The sequence below is a fragment of the Tachypleus tridentatus genome, chromosome 3 (assembly GCF_004210375.1).
Source record: "Tachypleus tridentatus isolate NWPU-2018 chromosome 3, ASM421037v1, whole genome shotgun sequence".
NCBI lineage: Eukaryota > Metazoa > Arthropoda > Merostomata > Xiphosura > Limulidae > Tachypleus > Tachypleus tridentatus.
Window position 1 is genome coordinate 112,665,691 of NC_134827.1, and position 22,159 is coordinate 112,687,849.

A 22,159-nucleotide genomic window follows, 5' to 3' on the forward strand; every position below is an offset into this window, starting at 1 on the left:
TATTCTCAAGTATTCTCTCTAAAAAATGTATTTAAATCTGACACAGTGAAAAAATCCCAAAATACACTGAAAATTGATATTTATATTTAGATAATCATGTAATGTAAACACACTGAAAAAACATGGTGTTAAATTCAACATAACAATAACAGAGGAATTTTGTTTATCTTAAACCGTTGTATTGTAGGATAAAAGCCAAGCAGGTTTACCATGTGACAACAGTTTAATTAATTAAACCCTTCTGTCATTCAAGGTTTATTCCATTACTTTCTGGACTCGTGACAAACTTTACTGCCTGTTATTAAATATTTGGTCTATTACTTTCTGGACTCGTGACAAACTTTACTGCCTGTTATTAAATATTTAGTCTATTACTTTCTGGACTCGTGACAAACTTTACTGCCTGTTATTATATATTTAGTCTATTACTTTCCGGACTCGTGACAAACTTTACTGCCTGTTATTATATATTTAGTCTATTACTTTCCGGACTCGTGACAAACTTCACTGCCTGTTATTAAATATTTGGTCTATTACTTTCTGGACTCGTGACAAACTCTACTGCCTGTTATTAAATATTTAGTCTATTACTTTCTGGACTCGTGACAAACTTTACTGCCTGTTATTAAATATTTAGTCTATTACTTTCCGGACACGTGACAAACTTTACTGCCTGTTATTAAATATTTGGTCTATTACTTTCTGGACTCGTGACAAACTTTACTGCCTGTTATTAAATATTTAGTCTATTACTTTCCGGACACGTGACAAACTTTACTGCCTGTTATTAAATATTTGGTCTATTACTTTCTGGACTCGTGACAAACTCTACTGCCTGATATTATATATTTAGTCTATTACTTTCTGGACTCGTGACAAACTTTACTGCCTGTTATTAAATATTTGACTATTACTTTCTGGACTCGTGACAAACTCTACTGCCTGTTATTAAATATTTAGTCTATTACTTTCTGGACTCGTGACAAACTTTACTGCCTGTTATTAAATATTTAGTCTATTACTTTCTGGACTCGTGACAAACTTTACTGCCTGTTATTAAATATTTAGTCTATTACTTTCCGGACTCGTGACAAACTTCACTGCCTGTTATTAAATATTTGGTCTATTACTTTCTGGACTCGTGACAAACTTTACTGCCTGTTATTAAATATTTAGTCTATTACTTTCCGGACACGTGACAAACTTTACTGCCTGTTATTAAATATTTGGTCTATTACTTTCTGGACTCGTGACAAACTTTACTGCCTGTTATTAAATATTTAGTCTATTACTTTCTGGACTCGTGACAAACTCTACTGCCTGTTATTATATATTTAGTCTATTACTTTCTGGACTCGTGACAAACTTTACTGCCTGTTATTAAATATTTGACTATTACTTTCTGGACTCGTGACAAACTCTACTGCCTGTTATTAAATATTTAGTCTATTACTTTCTGGACTCGTGACAAACTTTACTGCCTGTTATTAAATATTTAGTCTATTACTTTCTGGACTCGTGACAAACTTTACTGCCTGTTATTAAATATTTAGTCTATTACTTTCCGGACTCGTGACAAACTTCACTGCCTGTTATTAAATATTTGGTCTATTACTTTCTGGACTCGTGACAAACTCTACTGCCTGTTATTAAATATTTAGTCTATTACTTTCTGGACTCGTGACAAACTTTACTGCCTGTTATTAAATATTTAGTCTATTACTTTCCGGACACGTGACAAACTTTACTGCCTGTTATTAAATATTTGGTCTATTACTTTCTGGACTCGTGACAAACTTTACTGCCTGTTATTAAATATTTAGTCTATTACTTTCCGGACACGTGACAAACTTTACTGCCTGTTATTAAATATTTGGTCTTTATTACTTTCTGGACTCGTGACAAACTTTACTGCCTGTTATTAAATATTTAGTCTATTACTTTCTGGACTCGTGACAAACTTCGCTGCCTGTTATTAAATATTTGACTAGTACTTTCTGGACTCGTGACAAACTTTACTGCCTGTTATTATATATTTGACTATTACTTTCTGGACTCGTGACAAACTCTACTGCCTGTTATTAAATATTTAGTCTATTACTTTCCGGACTCGTGACAAACTTCACTGCCTGTTATTAAATATTTGACTATTACTTTCTGGACTCGTGACAAACTTTACTGCCTGTTATTAAATATTTGGTCTATTACTTTCTGGACTCGTGACAAACTTTACTGCCTGTTATTAAATATTTAGTCTATTACTTTCCGGACACGTGACAAACTTTACTGCCTGTTATTAAATATTTGGTCTATTACTTTCTGGACTCGTGACAAACTTTACTGCCTGTTATTAAATATTTAGTCTATTACTTTCTGGACTCGTGAAAAACTCTACTGCCTGTTATTAAATATTTAGTCTATTACTTTCTGGACTCGTGACAAACTCTACTGCCTGTTATTAAATATTTAGTGTATTATTTTCTGGACTCGTGACAAACTTTACTGCCTGTTATTAAATATTTAGTCTATTACTTTCCGGACTCGTGACAAACTTCGCTGCCTGTTATTAAATATTTGACTAGTACTTTCTGGACTCGTGACAAACTTTACTGCCTGTTATTATATATTTGACTATTACTTTCTGGACTCGTGACAAACTCTACTGCCTGTTATTAAATATTTAGTCTATTACTTTCCGGACTCGTGACAAACTTCACTGCCTGTTATTAAATATTTGACTATTACTTTCTGGACTCGTGACAAACTTTACTGCCTGTTATTATATATTTAGTCTATTACTCTCTGGACTCGTGACAAACTTTACTGCCTGTTATTAAATATTTGGTCTATTACTTTCTGGACTCGTGACAAACTTTACTGCCTATTATTATATATTTAGTCTATTACTTTCTGGACTTATGAGAAACTTCACTGTTTGTTATTATATATTTAGTCTATTACTTTCTGGACTTGTGACAAACTTTACTGCCTGTTATTATATATTTAGTCTATTACTTTCTGGATTTATGACAAACTTCACTGTTTGTTATTATATATTCAGTCTATTACTTTCTGGACTCGTGACAAACTTTACTGCCAGTTATTATATATTTAGTCTACTACTTTCTGGACTCGTGACAAACTTCACTGCCTGTTATTAAATATTTGACTATTACTTTCTGGACTCGTGACAAACTCTACTGCCTGTTATTAAATATTTAGTCTATTACTTTCTGGACTCGTGACAAACTTTACTGCCTGTTATTAAATATTTGGTCTATTACTTTCTGGACTCGTAACAAACTTTACTGCCTGTTATTAAATATTTGGTCCATTACTTTCTGGACTCGTGACAAACTTTACTGCCTGTTATTATATATTTAGTCTATTACTTTCTGGACTCGTGACAAACTTTACTGCCTGTTATTATATATTTAGTCTATTACTTTCTGGACTCGTGACAAACTTTACTGCCTGTTATTAAATATTTGACTATTACTTTCTGGACTCGTGACAAACTCTACTGCCTGTTATTAAATATTTAGTCTATTACTTTCTGGACTCGTGACAAACTTTACTGCCTGTTATTAAATATTTGGTCTATTACTTTCTGGACTCGTGACAAACTTTACTGCCTGTTATTAAATATTTAGTCTATTACTTTCCGGACACGTGACAAACTTTACTGCCTGTTATTAAATATTTGGTCTATTACTTTCTGGACTCGTGACAAACTTTACTGCCTGTTATTAAATATTTAGTCTATTATTTTCTGGACTCGTGACAAACTTCGCTGCCTGTTATTAAATATTTGACTAGTACTTTCTGGACTCGTGACAAACTTTACTGCCTGTTATTAAATATTTGGTCTATTACTTTCTGGACTCGTGACAAACTTTACTGCCTGTTATTAAATATTTAGTCTATTACTTTCCGGACACGTGACAAACTTTACTGCCTGTTATTAAATATTTGGTCTATTACTTTCTGGACTCGTGACAAACTTTACTGCCTGTTATTAAATATTTAGTCTATTACTTTCTGGACTCGTGACAAACTTCGCTGCCTGTTATTAAATATTTGACTAGTACTTTCTGGACTCGTGACAAACTTTACTGCCTGTTATTATATATTTGACTATTACTTTCTGGACTCGTGACAAACTCTACTGCCTGTTATTAAATATTTGACTATTACTTTCTGGACTCGTGACAAACTTTACTGCCTGTTATTAAATATTTGGTCTATTACTTTCTGGACTCGTGACAAACTTTACTGCCTGTTATTATATATTTAGTCTATTACTCTCTGGACTCGTGACAAACTTTACTGCCTGTTATTAAATATTTGGTCTATTACTTTCTGGACTCGTAACAAACTTTACTGCCTGTTATTAAATATTTAGTCTATTACTTTCCGGACACGTGACAAACTTTACTGCCTGTTATTAAATATTTGGTCTATTACTTTCTGGACTCGTGACAAACTTTACTGCCTGTTATTAAATATTTAGTCTATTACTTTCTGGACTCGTGACAAACTCTACTGCCTGTTATTATATATTTAGTCTATTACTTTCTGGACTCGTGACAAACTTTACTGCCTGTTATTAAATATTTGACTATTACTTTCTGGACTCGTGACAAACTTTACTGCCTGTTATTATATATTTAGTCTATTACTCTCTGGACTCGTGACAAACTTTACTGCCTGTTATTAAATATTTGGTCTATTACTCTCTGGACTCGTGACAAACTTTACTGCCTGTTATTAAATATTTGGTCTATTACTTTCTGGACTCGTGACAAACTTTACTGCCTGTTATTAAATATTTAGTCTATTACTTTCCGGACACGTGACAAACTTTACTGCCTGTTATTAAATATTTGGTCTATTACTTTCTGGACTCGTGACAAACTTTACTGCCTGTTATTAAATATTTAGTCTATTACTTTCTGGACTCGTGAAAAACTCTACTGCCTGTTATTAAATATTTAGTCTATTACTTTCTGGACTCGTGACAAACTCTACTGCCTGTTATTAAATATTTAGTGTATTATTTTCTGGACTCGTGACAAACTTTACTGCCTGTTATTAAATATTTAGTCTATTACTTTCCGGACTCGTGACAAACTTCGCTGCCTGTTATTAAATATTTGACTAGTACTTTCTGGACTCGTGACAAACTTTACTGCCTGTTATTATATATTTGACTATTACTTTCTGGACTCGTGACAAACTCTACTGCCTGTTATTAAATATTTAGTCTATTACTTTCCGGACTCGTGACAAACTTCACTGCCTGTTATTAAATATTTGACTATTACTTTCTGGACTCGTGACAAACTTTACTGCCTGTTATTATATATTTAGTCTATTACTCTCTGGACTCGTGACAAACTTTACTGCCTGTTATTAAATATTTGGTCTATTACTTTCTGGACTCCTGACAAACTTTACTGCCTATTATTATATATTTAGTCTATTACTTTCTGGACTTATGAGAAACTTCACTGTTTGTTATTATATATTTAGTCTATTACTTTCTGGACTTGTGACAAACTTTACTGCCTGTTATTATATATTTAGTCTATTACTTTCTGGATTTATGACAAACTTCACTGTTTGTTATTATATATTCAGTCTATTACTTTCTGGACTCGTGACAAACTTTACTGCCAGTTATTATATATTTAGTCTACTACTTTCTGGACTCGTGACAAACTTCACTGCCTGTTATTAAATATTTGACTATTACTTTCTGGACTCGTGACAAACTCTACTGCCTGTTATTAAATATTTAGTCTATTACTTTCTGGACTCGTGACAAACTTTACTGCCTGTTATTAAATATTTGGTCTATTACTTTCTGGACTCGTAACAAACTTTACTGCCTGTTATTAAATATTTGGTCCATTACTTTCTGGACTCGTGACAAACTTTACTGCCTGTTATTAAATATTTGGTCTATTACTTTCTGGACTCGTGACAAACTTCACTGTTTGTTATTATATATTGAGTCTATTACTTTCTGGACTCGTGACAAATTTTACTGCCTGTTATTATATATTTAGTCTAATACTTTCTGGACTTATGACAAATTTCACTGTTTGTTATTATATATTGAGTCTATTACTTTCTGGAGTCGTGACAAACTTCACTGTCTGTTTAATTCCTTCTCGGTTATACTTGTCATTATGACTGCTCACTACATTATTTCGTGTTTTACTCATAAATTGTTTTCGTTTGAATCTTACTAGGTAATCAAACTTGACATATTGATCCTACTTTTTTATTTCTTGTGTTATTATCTCATTAATCTTAACTATATTATATCTGAACACAACTCTTTGTGTTTCATGTTTAATTTACAAATAAAACAAAGTCTTATGTAACATTACTGAAATATGATTGATTTAACCTGTTGACTGCCAAGTATTTCAGCTGGTACAATACAACTCTAATACTTCTTCATGTTGTAACTTTTTCATGACGCCATTTTGGATCGAAAGTGAAGCAATTTGTAAGTAGGTCAAATGCATATATGGTGCTAACATCTAGCGTTGAAGTTAGGTATTATTGAGAACGAATTAATTCGTCTGTGGCACTGTGTTACCGATCGGCTTGGACGAGTTATCTCCAAGGTTAAGAAACAGGTTAAGCCCCTAGTGGGTCATATATGGAAACAATAAGTATTGTGTCACTTTGTTGAAATATGTATATAATAGAACAATTGATACTTATGCTTAACCTGATTGGATTACGAACACGTGTACATTGCTGTTAGGCTTTAAACCGGAAGCTCTATAAAAATCACTTAAATATTACAGTCGCTGGACAACTAGGTCAGGACTCTCGCGCTATACAGAAGCAGTATTCGGTCACTGTTCATAATGGAAACCCAACCTACACGAGTCAAACATTCAAAAGCAATTGTTTTTTGCTTGTACAATGACTTCATCAAGTAGCGGAAAACAAAGGATTCAAAATGCGCAGATATATTTATTTCTGGACCTGAAAGGCTTAAATTGATGCAATGAAGCCTCAATCCGTTACTTAACTTCTACCCGGCTTTACAGAAGCTATCAAAATATCAGAATATTGGTAAAGTAAAACCAGTTATATGGTTTTAATTTACACGATCAGTTTAACTAGACTGGTAAACAAACAAACAGTTCTACGTCGTCCCTTAAAACGGAACCAACGTTTAACTAGACTGATAGACAAACAAACAGTTCTACGTCGTCCCTTAAAACGGAACCAACGTTTAACTGGATTGATAGACAAACAAACAGTTCTTGGTCGTCCCTTAAAACGGAACCAATGTTTAACTAGACTGGTAGAGAAACAAACAGTTCTAGGTCGTCCCTTAAAACGGAACCAACGTTTACCTGGACTGGTAGACAAACAAACAGTTCTAGGTCGTCCCTTAAAACGGAACCAATGTTTAACTGGACTGGTAGACAAACAAACAGTTCTCTTGAATATTGACCCCAGGCCATATGCACATTGAGGTCACAATGTTGTAAAATGGTGAAAGTATTTTAATATAATTCTGTTATATTTTTGAACAGTTAGTTATCTAATAAAAACCATCTTAAATGTGAATAAAGTTAGACCAAGAGAGCGTCGAACGTGCCACTTAAAGAAATGAAATCAGAACTGTTGGCTACACTTATTGCATCCATAAGAATTGTACATCGATTAGATAGCCAGGTCGAATATTTATTCAACTTTTAGCATGGTGATGGGTGAAGTTTGATTTCTTTCCTGTAAGAAGACGCTTTGTTTTCACACGTAACGTGTTTTTGTCAGTATACACCAAATAAAAAAGTGACACGCGATAGTCACCAACACTGGTTTTATCACAACCCTATTATTTACTTTACATAACTAACCAAATTCTTTACAACGTATGGTGGAAATTTTCCTTTTTCAATCAGTATTAATAACTTTCTTTATACTAACGTCATGGAATTTAGATTAAAAGTTTCTTGGATTTACCCTCACTCAATCGGTATCAGGCACAATTATTTACACTAATAACTCAAGCCATTAATAATGTGATACACTCTATAAGTAGAATGACTTCATAAAATGATCAATAAATACCGTCTTCACAAAATAATCATAAATACCATCTACACACATGACTTTTGAAAACTTGAGCTAGAAACTACTAATATAATTTGCTTGGCCTAACCAATACTTATAGTTGTGAAGTTCTTAATCAGCCATTTTAATCTAAATGATAAAAACTAAAAATTGTCCACATTTATTCCTAGGTGGAGCTGTAATAAACATATTAGACCTATCGATAGCTCACGGGGCTCTTTGTGTAGGCGTGTACAAAATCAAACCGAACGGATTTTGTTTGTTGAACAAGTTTGCACGTATTTATACTTAGACCAAATATGACACCTAATTTTAGATTGTAAAAATCTATTAATGTCCCAAATGTTTAAAAACATCTATAAATAAAGGAAGACCTTCAATCAAAATTAGGTTCTTACGTTTTTGTTGCCGATAAATGGTAAAACTATAAATATTTCTTATCACAATAAAAACACCATCACGTATTAAATACCATATAGTCACACCTACGTCAGCACGTTATACGTGGTCTTGTACACCTCGAGGGCACGTCTAATAGGTAGCCTAGAATATAAGTTAATACACACATACACGTCTGTCTGGTTACAAATTCCTAATCACCACTTTAAAATAAACCGTTATATATACTTACAACAGTGCTCGAGTATATGGAGGCTCAACCGATACGGCAGGAGGGGTACATGCCCCAATGGAGGCTCAACCGATACGGCAGGAGGGGTACATGAACCTTTTCTTTCCTTTATTTCTGCTTTGTTACTTACGATTCCATGGTTTTACTGTTAGTATACCAATAAAACAATACAAGATAAGCTGTCCAGCAGTACCTCATGATTCCGTCCATTTCTTTGTACATATAGTACAACCTTATAAAGCTAACCACTGGATCATATTGAGCTCCCTTTGCAAGAAAATTCCAACTTCATACAAAATTTAAGGAAATTTATTAATAGTTTCTACTGCAATGTTTTAAAAGCATTTTATGAAACACTGTATGAGACAGCACATTTGTAACACTTCGCAAGTCCTAAAAGTTAAATTGTTAAGAGGCTGAATGTTAGCTGGTCAATGAAATATCCGTAGTGGTCGAACAAAATATATTTCTGTTATGATCGATTAAATTAACAAGGTAACTACTTATAATTACGTATTTAGCTGAGAAAGTGATACCATAACTTATTAATTGGTTTCATGTCAACACTTATTAACCCTAAATACGTTATGTATCTGTTGTATATCAACTCTTAACTTGTGTGTGTAACGTGTACCATAATACGGCCGAAAATATCTAATATTTATCATGTAAAAACGTAAGAAATGTATATTTAATTAACAATATAGGTGGACAAATTAATTTTTAGTGTATAACGTCTACACATTATCCAGTAGTAGTTGATATTATAATACTAGTTTGTTCTGAGTGTATAACGTCTACACATTATCCAGTAGTAGATGATAGTATAACACCAGTTTGTTCTGAGTATATAACGTCTACACATTATCCAGTAGTAGATGATAGTATAATACCAATTTGTTCATGGTGTACAACGTCTACACATTATCCAGTAGTAGTTGATGTTATAATCCCAGTTTGTTCTGAGTGTATAACATCTACACATTATCCAGTAGTAGATGATATAAGACACCAGTTTGTTCCTGGTGTATAACGTCTACACATTATCCAGTAGTAGATGATGGTATAATACCAATTTGTTCCTGGTGTATAACGTCTACACATTATCCAGTAGTAGATGATATAAGACACCAGTTTGTTCCTGGTGTATAACATCTACACATTATCCAGTAGTAGTTGATATTATAACACCAGTTTGTTCCTGGTGTATAACGTCTACACATTATCCAGTAGTAGATGATGGTATAATACCAATTTGTTCCTGGTGTACAACGTCTACACATTATCCAGTAGTAGATGATATAAGACACCAGTTTGTTCCTGGTGTATAACGTCTACACATTATCCAGTAGTAGATGATATAAGACACCAGTTTGTTCCTGGTGTATAACGTCTACACATTATCCAGTAGTAGATGATGGTATAATACCAATTTGTTCCTGGTGTATAACGTCTACACATTATCCAGTAGTAGATGATATAAGACACCAGTTTGTTCCTGGTGTATAACATCTACACATTATCCAGTAGTAGTTGATATTATAACACCAGTTTGTTCCTGGTGTATAACGTCTACACATTATCCAGTAGTAGATGATGGTATAATACCAATTTGTTCCTGGTGTACAACGTCTACACATTATCCAGTAGATGATGGTATAATACAAGTTTGTTCCTGGTGTATAACGTCTACACATTACCTAACAGTCAATGATAGGTATGATATTATAATAAACACACAATATTGAGATAACGTTTCAGCTAAGATATTTTACGTTGTAAGTCAGTCAGCCTAACAAATTTATTGTTTAGCTATAGCCTCGTCAATAACAGCCATCAAGATAATGTTTTTATATTTCTGTAAACCTGTAGTGGGTCAGTAAAATATAACAAGTTTGTTTGTTTGTTTGTTTTGAATTTCGCATAAAACTACTCGAGGGCTATCTGTGCTAGCCGTCCCTAATTAGGCAGTGTAAGACTAAAGGGAAGGCAGCTAGTCATCACCACCCACCGCCAACTCTTAGGCTACTCTTTTACCAACGAATAGTGGGATTGATTGTAACATTATAACGCCCCCACGGCTGAAAGGGCGAGCATGTTTGGCGCGACGGGGATGCGAACCCGCGACCCTCAGATTACGAGTCGCACGCCTTAACACGCTTGGCCATGCCGGGGCTAACATAACAAGAGTTAAATTTCATCAGGCCCACTGCGACTTTTGTTCTTAACCCATAAATCCCATGGGAAGGAAGGTTTATCTTCTGCATCTGTTAGAGTCCTAGAGATTATATTATTGTCATTAAGTTTATTGCTATAAACACATACAAAACTACATATTTGGTAAACAATAGGACGACTTGAATCAAATGGAAACACGTTTTCTTGCTAAATACGTTCCTGTAATTTCGGAATACGTGTTCTCATACATTGGGAAACCTACACAATGAAATAGTAAACAGAACTACTTTGTAATGGCGAAACGTAAAGAATGACATTTAACGCTCTCAACACACGTGCTGTAGATTGACGAAACATAAAGAATAACATTTGCAACTTTCATAACATATGTGCTTTGATTGACGAAACGAAAAAGATGACATTTAACACTTTTACAACACAATGATTAAAGATGACATTTAACACTTTCACAACACAATGATTAAAGAATAACATTTAACACTTTCACAACACAATGATTAAAGAATAACATTTAACACTTTCACAACACAATGATTAAAAGATGACATTTAACACTTTCACAACACAATGATTAAAGAATAGCAAAGTTGAACCAGGACGAAACAAATCAGAATGCGCCATCTTGCTCTTAACTTTGACACTGTACACATGGTGCATGTGAGTGTGTTATTTAACTTAATAAAATAGAATTTCAGATTTTAAAACTGGTCATATGTGTACACTCACTTGTTGTGGTGCCTCATTGAACGATTAGGGCCGCAGAAGAACTTTGTTGGAAGTGAATAGAATGTTGTTCCAATGTTCTGTACCTACACGTTTCGGTTTTTAATATTTGTCAATAAACTCCATTCTTTACAGTTGTATTCAGTACTTTAGCCTTTAAAAACCGTGAATCAAGAGACCCAAATTTTATAACTGAGTAGGAAAATTACCACACAGCTCCGAATGACTCATTACTGTTTTCGCTGTTCTGAAGTTTAATATAAGGCTCGTTGCAACAGACACGCGATGTAACCACTGCTAACGTCACTGATCACGTGACTTTACACCTCATATACAATGGAAAATAGCAGGTGCTCTTTACAAACAATATTTGATTTTTAATTAGTAGAGCATGTATATAAAGTAACTCGGGAGTGAGTAATAACAACAGTCAGAACGTTATGATAAACTAGTGGCTAATAAATTTATAAGGTGTCAGCCGCAAAGAGGTCTTTGTGTGCCAAACATTGATAAAAAGATATTATTACAGAGAAGTTAAAAGAAAAACAAATGGGAAAGACCGTTTCTCGGTTCAAGTAATATTGTTTAATTCTGTAAATAAATGCATTCATGACTGTAAACAATTACACTTATTACACTTACATTTAAGGTACTAGATAAAGGTTCAATTTACGTGCAATAAAATATGTGAACAATAAATATACTATATGGCCTTAAATTTTATTTTTACTTTGCTGTTGTATTGATACATAATATTCTTTGCATGTGGATGATGAAAAAGGTATAAGTCGCGAATAGCCATCATGAAGAAGGCATAAGTAACAGTTGGCCATCATGAGGAAGACATAAGTATCGGTTGGCCGTCATGAAGAAGGTGTAAGTAACAGTTAGCCATCATGAAGAAGGCATAAGTATCGGTTGGCCATCATAAAGAAGGCATAAGTATCGGTTGGCCATCATGAAGAAGGTGTAAGTAACAGTTGGCCATCATGAAGAAGACATAAGTATCGGTTGGCCATCATGAAGAAGACATAAGTATCGGTTGGCCATCATGAAGAAGGTGTAAGTAACAGTTGGCCATCATGAAGAAGGTGTAAGTAACAGTTAGCCATCATGAAGAAGGCATAAGTATCGGTTGGCCATCATGAAGAAGACATAAGTATCGGTTGGCCATCATGAAGAAGGTGTAAGTAACAGTTGGCCATCATGAAGAAGGTGTAAGTAACAGTTAGCCATCATGAAGAAGGCATAAGTATCGGTTGGCCATCATGAAGAAGACATAAGTATCGGTTGGCCATCATGAAGAAGGCATAAGTATCGGTTGGCCATCATAAAGAAGACATAAGTATCGGTTGGCCATCATGAAGAAGGTGTAAGTAACAGTTGGCCATCATGAAGAAGGTATCGGTTAACCATGTTGATAAAGGTATAAGTAACAGTTGGCTATCATGATGAATATCTGAGAAGCGGTTGATCATCAGGAAGAAGGCGTGAGTAGCTATTGGTCATCGTAAAGAAGTTTTGAGCAAAAGTGGTCGATTATTGTGAAGGAGTTCTGAGTTATGTTCGATGCAATAGCTTCCATTATATTAAATATACGACGAAATGAGTGCTTGTAATATAAGTGAATAAAGCGTTTTAACTTGAAATAAGCTTTTCTTTATTCTACATTGAATCTGAGGTCCTTGCAGTTGAAGAACAGTCGTACTAAAAGGTTAACATCTGTCCTCTGCTAGAAGATGTTTGCGTACAACATGACAATGCCAAGCACCAAACAGAATAATCATAAATAATTCAAAAGTTCGAATTTAGAGTCCTTCCCAGGACATTAAGACATTGTCTTAACTTAGCAAACCTTGACTTTCGTTTATTTAATTTTCTCAACGACAGTTCCAGACAACTGATGTTATGAAAACTATACCCGCAACATCACACCAGTGTTTTGCTTATTCTTGTGTAACGAATAGCGACTAGAATGTTTGGAAGTGATATCTTGTTGACCAGATCCTAAACATTGTTAGTGTTTGTTTAATACCGGGTGGCTAGAACTACAAAAAATATTATGGTGATATACAGCACATATTTACATATGTTTATTTATGTATAATCAGGAAAGAGAGTTCCATATGCCCATAAATCAGTGAAATTGCTTAGTTAACATTTGCTATCTCATATTCCATATAAACCCATATGTCCTGAACGATATTCTCATCAGAACTTTATGCAGGTTTGCAGGTGTTCCATCCGTCTCTTGTACTTTTAGTTATCTCATATTCCATATAAACCCATATGTCCTGAGCGATATTCTCATCAGGACTTTATACAGGTTTGCAGGTGTTCCATCCGTCTCTTGTACTTTTAGTTATCTCATATTCCATATAAACCCATATGTCCTGAGCGATATTCTCATCAGGACTTTATGCAGGTTTGCAGGTGTTCCATCCGTCTCTTGTACTTTCAGTTATCATAAAGGGTTTTGTTTCAGAGGATTAACAGAATGGACGAAAAAGTAACATGTAACTTATGAACAATCAGGAAGACATTAAATTTGTGTATATTTTCAGCATGTAGCTACACTAGCATTGAACCCCCAGCTTGCTTCATTACACGTACCATCTGTAGTAGTACCATCTGGTGTTGGTTGTTGAACTAAAGACCACCACCTCCAGTTTTGTTCAGCCCATTATTTAAAGCCCATTTCAGACTTGTATTCATCTCTCCTAAGCAATGGTTTCTTGTTACACATCTATTAAGACTACTTTTGATACCATTTATCATATTATTCTGGAGGTAACATTCACACCTATAGTTGCAGCTAATTAACTGGTAAAACTTTCTACTGGACTGTCACGTATCACGTGGAAAGCACACAATGAGTTATAACATATCAGTCTGTGCTTTCTTCTACTTCTGTTATCAACAGCACTAGTTTAACATACACTTTTTAAAATGTCAATAAAATTCTTATTGGAACACGAAATATCGCTTAAATTTGTCGCATGAAACAGTCTTCACCAGCATGAGTGTCGTAAAATGTCTTTCCAAGGAGCCATAAGTGCATTCAGCAAACTAATACTCGGAATAGTATGACTGCCTATATATTATAAAGATGTAGTACTGTCTGATTGGTTGAATGATAACCAATCACAATTTACACTATCAATACGTGAACGTGCTCTGGTGTAATTCATTTTCATGCAGTAATATTCGTATTTTATTCACTGTATTAATCATTGTTTCCATAACTACATATGAATGCGAAAGAAAAAATTGCAAAACTGAAGCATATTTGAAAATCAAAGGTCAGAGGGATATGCCCTCTTTACTAACTGCCACAAAAATAAAGTTTATAATATTATCGGTTAGTTTTCTAAAATTATAGGGCGTTGACATGTTAAAATTTCTTGTGTAACACACTAATATTCGTAGTATATGCTATCAGGTCAATGAAACCAAACACAGCTTGTACGTGTGTATCTGGTGTTGCAGATAAAAGTAAAACAGTGATAAACGTGTATGCCTTAATCAGGTCAAACACAGGAACGGAAAACGTTATCTATTTTTTAATCTTTACAAACAACTAGATATTAGAGAAACTGCTACGTAAAACCATTTATTTGTTAGTTCTAAAGCTGGTAAATATAAAAACAAGAGTCGAAATACTAGATGCCACTTCAAAACATCGACTAACAGAGAGTCATCTCAAAAGGTAGACGTAACAGGAAGTCATCTCAAAATGTATGCGTAACAGGAAGTCATCTCAAAAGGTATACGTAACGGGAAGTCATCTCAAAAGTTTGAGTAACGGAGAGTTATCTCAAAAGGTATACGCAACAGGAAGTCATCTCAAAAGGTATACGTAACGGGAAGTCATCTCAAAAGGTATACGCAACAGGAAGTTATCTCAAAAGGTATACGCAACAGGAAGTCATCTCAAAAGGTATACGTAACGGGAAGTCATCTCAAAAGGTATACGCAACAGGAAGTCATCTCAAAAGGTATACGTAACGGGAAGTCATCTCAAAAGGTATACGTAACGGAAAGTCATCTCAAAAGGTAGACGTAACGGGAAGTCATCTCAAAAGTTTGAGTAACGGAGAGTTATCTCAAAAGGTATACGCAAAAGGAAGTCATCTCAAAAGGTATACGTGACGGGAAGTCATTTCAAAAGGTATACATAACGGAGAGTCTCTGTGTGTGCGTGTGTTTTCTTATACCAAAGCTACATCGGGCTATTTCTGTGTCCACCGGGGGAAATCGAACCTCTTATTTTAGCCTTGTAAATCCGTAGACTTTCTGCTGTCCCAGCGGAGGACAACGGGAAGTCGTCTCAAATGTTTCAGTAATGGGAGCCATTTCAAAAAGTTTGAGTAACGGGAAATTATCTCAAAAGTTTGAGTAACGGAGAGTAATGTTAACAGGTCGAATAACGAAAAGTTACCCCAATAAGTGGAACAACGGGAAGCCACTTCAAAAATCGAGTAACAGGAAGTCACCTCAGAAGGTCAAGTAATTGAATATAAGTTCAAAAGGTCAAGTCAGTTAACTTGTTATAGTTACTAGGTGTCAGTTAACTTGTTATAGAAAATAACTGTCAAGTAACTTGTTATAGTTACTAGGTGTCAGTTAACTTGTTATAGAAAATAACTGTCAAGTAACTTGTTATAGTTACTAGGTGTCATTAACTTCTTATAGAAAATAACTGTCAAGTAACTTGTTATAGTTACTAGGTGTCAGTTAACTTGTTATAGTTACTAGGTGTCAAGTAACTTGTTATGAATATCAAACAAATGTGAAAAGATCTCCTATTTAAGCTGTCTTTAGTCCTATTTAAGCTGTCTGTAGGATATTTGGAATATTTTTGTTCTTTTCGAAACAACTGAATATTTTAAAAAGAAATTCATATACAGATGAAAATTGGACAACAGTGTATATTCCATTCGAGTAATAAAACATTAACCGCTCATAAAAGATTGACAAATTATTTATTGGAATTCAAAATAAAATAAGGCTTCAATTTTAAGCCGTCAAAATAATTTGCCGTTGAATGTGCACTAAACTAAAGTGTTGACGTGTTGCAAAGGAACGTCCAAGATACCGGAAAGGTACCTGTTCAGTATGATTGACGTTTGTTACTAGACTACTTGAGAGTGAGTCATTACAAACTAACCAGCCCCATTAGTTCTCCACGCATGTGTACAGCGAGCAACGACAACTAAAAAATATCTACATTTACCTTAAAGGAAATCTTTTATCTGTTAAAACAGTCCACGGTACAATGAAAAGGTGAATAAAACGTATGTTATTTTGTACGTCATCAAAATATTTCTATTTTTCGTCTACATAAATATAAACCACAAAACAAATAAAAAAATTACATTTCAGAAGAAGTGTACAGGTGTTTAAAACTGACAACAATTTCTCGACTTCAACAATTCTGTTCATACTTCACACGTATGTGCCATAAATTACTTATAAACGGGTATCGAAACCCAGTTTCTAACGTTATAAGTCCGTAAGCATGCTGCTGAACAACTAGATGATCGTCTATGAAGAGACTTAAGTTTTGGATGTAATTGAACATTCAAAGTTGAACTTTTTTTGGTAATAATATACACAACAAAAAATGAGAAACAATAGATAACATTGTATATGATCACGTATCGGTAAGGATAAATAAAATATGTTAACATTGTTACTATATGAAATCATTGGTTTCACAAACACCACAGTTTAAGTCATTCAATTAAAATGCTGTGTTATGTTAGACGAGGTATTTTCAACCAGATTGTACTTTATACGACAACCAACGGTACGTTATACAACGTATGGGATATAAAAGGTCAAGTAAGGTTAGGTCATAACCACTATATCTTATAATTGTAGATCACGAGGAGATAGTACGTCAGCAGCACAAAGCTACTTTTAACTGAACTGCGAGACTGACTGTCATGGTTATAATGAGACCACAGCTCGAAATATCGACTGTGTACAAAGTCATATCGAGGTTTAAACGTCTGGTGCGATTTGCAAAAGCGGCAGTAATAGAATGGAGTCTTATGTGTGTTTCTTTCATAGCAAGGTCATATCGGGCCATCTGGTGAGTCCACTGAGAGGAGCCGAATCTCTGATTTTAGCGTTGTAAATCCGTAGACTTACCGCTGTACCAGTGGGGGACTGGAACCTTATACGGTCTAAAACTACGCCAAACTGTGCCTTAGTGTTAGTATTAAACCTATTCACTTTATTAATACTAGAGATGTGTACCCACGAGATGTAGAGTCCATCTTCCCATTTTTTGTTTTCTCCCTTAGCAGTACTTACAACGCTACAAGTCCGAGTTCGAACCCCACTTGACACAACAGATAGCGCAATGTATCTTTACTTTAAAACAAACATTTTTTTTTTCTACTTCAACTTGACCCCTCTCCGAGAAACAGGCTGGTTTCGCCCGTTTAGACACACTAGCCACTTGATCGTGCTCAGTAAAATCATTTTAAGCGAGCAGTTGTAGTTAAACGTCATCACGTTGGAAGAACACTCATCTTACGGACAACAGTATAATTTAAGAAAATGAATTTCTTCTCACGGTATCTATGTATTATTTTATCCAGGGTACGGTCATTCGATTAGTTAGAAATTTGTCTTTGGAAGTGGAAATATTGTGTACAAAGACTTTTTGTAAACAGTTTTTCCAACATAAATTTGATACTTTTTAACTGTAGACTGTCGCTTGGAATACCACATCACTAAATGTTTTTCGTTGAACTTCAAAACGTTCTACTAGCAGAATAATATCATTTCGAAAAACGGATGTGTGTCTGTCCATTGAATACCAAGGAAAGAGAGATACGCAACAGAAGATTATAGTTATAGAAATATGGCCTACTAAGAACGATTCCTAATGGATTAATTGTGTGCGCATGCGCTGTTAAAATTTTAACAAAAACCGTTTTTCTACTGCTAAATTTTTAAACTATAATTTTCATGTATTGTTTAGCAGCAAAATGATTTTAAAATCAAATTTTCAAAGTGTTGTTTCTGTCATTCTATACTACTAAAAATCTTACATTTTTATATTTCAAATAAACTTTAAGCGAAACAAGCATGTTTGAACATGTTTCGTTGTTATGTTAATTTCGAATAGGTTTGCTGTGCAATTTTGTTTTAAACCAAATGTTTTCTTCAGCTATAAGATTTCAGTTATCAGGTACAAAAACATGAATGGATATTTATAACTTTTAAAGATGGAGTGTGTTCTCACTACCATTATTGCCGGGTATGTTTTTGTCTGAAAACTTTTGAAAGAGTGTATCTTAGAAGCCAAATATTTGATTTTGTACGGTTATATAAGAAAGTGAATCGAGTGAAATACCACAATTATACATATTATGTCGAACTAAGTTTACGTATATATATATTGCTTCAAAACATCGACAGATTACCAAAAGCTTCGAAATACACTAAGTTATGCATACTACAAAGCATCGATTCAACAAACATATCATAGTGCTTTTGCAGCATAGCTTCTGAGATTTCATGAATTATAAACAATATAAAATACATATTTGTATTAAAAAGAAATTAGTCAATGAAAGTTCAAGTGTATGAAACCTGGAATTTATAATGTCTCAGTCATATTTCACATCATTAACCAACCAAATTAACGTTGTAACTATTATAACACCTTCATGTATTCTTAAAATTGCTAACTTCTATCTGATTAGATTACAACACATGACAGTTCAGTTTTTTATAATCTTCATATGACAACCTGACTTTAGGATAAATTTTATATGCTCGTTAGCATTTAATTTTCAACAAAAAAGCACTAGGAAAAATAATGTGTCTATTTTGTAGACTTACTTTACCTGAGGCTTGTGTAAGTCCTTTCGTAGTCTGATATAATCGGTTTGATCTAAATATAGCAGTTTGTGGTAAGGGTTAATCAAATCTAAGTATATTCAACTTAAGCTATTAGGCTTATTCGGTTCATTTTGATGGTAGGCCAGAGCTACAGCAATTAGGCTTACAGTAAATGAACTCGGATCATTTTGACTGTATACCAGTGCTTAATCTATCATGTTTATCGTTATACGAGCTTTGTTTATTATGACAGTTGACAAGAGCTACAACGATTACGTTTACAACGATATTAACTTGTTTTATCGTGACCAATCAGAGAATAGAACCTGGTTCATAACTTCGTTGTGAGCAAGTCTATCGTCACAACAACCCGAATGCCACCTTTTGTGGGGGAAATGTATTTTTAGAAACCTTAAGAGTTATATTTTTTTCTAAATAAATAAGCAAACAGGAAAATATTAATGCAAAATAGAACACATTGTAAGAATGATAGTAAATATCATTAAATACGATTGGACCTTATTCGTCATTAACTTTTAGCTATATGTAAACACAATCATACAAAAGAAGAACTGACACGAAACGTAAATAGAAATGAAAATGCTGAACACTGATTCATCAATTATTTTATCTTTCGACATCAGCTTTGTGCTAAATTCAAAATAATTATTATATATCTCAGTGTTTACATACAACATATTTTCCTAATATATATATATGTATATTACTGCCTTACTTTTCTTTACGAATTTCTGGTCCTACAGTATACTTTCTAAAAGACTTACTTGTGTTACATGCCCACAAAATGCTGAGTAATGACTACGTAAATTCATACTTGCATTATTAATGTTCTACTAAAATATTACGTAATTATTTGTGTATCTCTTCCACAGCTCTGTAAAATCTTTCTTCGAAAAACTGTTATTCATCTCCATTAAACAATTCCTTCTCTAAATGTTGCACGAAATGTGGTTATTTCGAAGTATTATTGTTTTTTAATTAAATAACAAAAAAATAACTATTCTTCAGCCGAGTCAAAGAATGTGGAAAATCATTATGAAAAGATGATTCGTGACCGATGCCTAAGAAATAGTTTACAATATATGGCTTCGAAACAGTGAGTACATAGAAATATTGCTTTCAACTTTCGTTCCAATTACCTATACAATAATAGATATATTTATATGAACTATTATATTGTAAATAATGAGGTCATATCTTCGTTCGAGGTTTTCATATCATCCAAAATTGTTACGCATGCTTTAATAAACAGATCATGAAAACACTGAACATAGTCTCAGTACAACAACAGCTCTTAAGGTGAGATCACGCTACTATCTGTAATCATTTTTTAGCTAATAACAACTAATTTATGTCACTGTATATCTGCAGTCATGTTAGGACACCCTATGAAAGCCTGTGTATTTTTTTTTTGGATATATAGATATTTAATATCAATTTTAACAATACTGAGAGATTATAGGAATATAACTAAACAATTAAAACTGAAGAAAATACTTTTCAAGATCTTCTGTAAATGTAATTCTACTAAAATGCATATTCTAACTGAGGGAAAAGTTAGAACACCCCCACATTTATTCCCACTTAAATTGGCTCAACTCACACACAGGTGTATCACACCAGGTGCACATGATTAGAAGATCGTTACACAGCATTTTGAATGAGGCTTGCCCTATTTAAATCTCAGACATTTAGTTTGGTGTGCTCCTGACTGTTGAAGTGAGAGTGAGCACCATGGTGAGAGCAAAAGAGCTGTCTGAGGCCTTCAGAAAGAAAATTGTAGCAGCTTATGAGTCTGGTAAGGGATTTATAAAGATCCCAAAGGATTTTGAAATCAGCCATTCCACTGTCCGGAAAATAGTCAACAAGTGGAAAACAACTGCCAACATGCCCAGGTCTGGTCGTCCAAGCAAGTTCACCCCGAGAGCAGACCGCAAGATGCTAAAAGAGGTCTCCAAACACCCTAACATGTCATCACGGGACCTACAGCAGGCTCTGGCTACTGTTGATGTGAAAGTGCATGCCTCTACAATCAGAAAGAGACTGCACAAGTTTAACTTGCATGGGAGGTATGCAAGAAGGAAACCTTTGCACTCTAAGACTGAAGTTTGCCAGAGTGAATGTAGACAAAGACCAGGACTTCTGTAATAATGTTTTTTAGGCAGATGAATCCAAATCTGAATTATTTGGACACCAAAACAGAGGATATGTTTGGCGTAAACCAAATACAGCATTCCAGGAAAAGAACCTCATACCAACTGTGAAGCATGGAGGTGGAAGTGTTATGGTATGGGGCTGCTTTGCTGCAGCAGGACCTAGACAAAGGGTGAACATGTTTGGTGTGACGGGGATTCGAACCCACGACCTTGAATTACGAGTCGAGTGCCTTAACCACCTGGCCATGCCGGGCAATTTGTAAGGGGAGAAAATGGACCATCCCACAATGTAAAGGTTTCACAGCTGCTACGTGTTATATTTTATTTCGAATGAGTCTCCGATTTACTATACTACGTACTTTACACGTTACTATTTCGAATAACGGGAAATATAAATTTGAACTTAACAGTTAATTAAATGTGTGTTAAATTTGTGATATTTGTCACC

The 22,159-nt window shown here is 34.2% G+C and overlaps 1 protein-coding gene across 5 annotated transcripts in view; it reads right to left on the reverse strand.

The window, feature by feature from the left end:
* Positions 1-22,159, reverse strand: part of LOC143247782 (uncharacterized) — a 46,194-nt gene that overhangs the window by 22,136 nt on the left and 1,899 nt on the right. Inside the window, exons 1-2 of one of the 5 annotated variants that reach the window (XM_076496248.1) lie at positions 19,540-19,789; positions 8,747-8,891 (exon numbers count right to left, since the gene is read on the reverse strand). The exons of 1 other annotated variant lie outside the window; for it this stretch is intronic. Coding sequence is in view for 1 of the 4 variants with exons in the window: in XM_076496246.1 (XP_076352361.1) it covers positions 11,672-11,688 (17 nt within the window). In the remaining 3 variants the exon portion in view is untranslated. Of the gene's footprint in view, positions 1-8,746; positions 8,892-11,671; positions 11,926-19,539; positions 19,790-22,159 lie in introns of those variants that run through there. 3 more of the 5 variants (XM_076496249.1, XM_076496246.1, XM_076496247.1) reach the window with 3 other exon arrangements.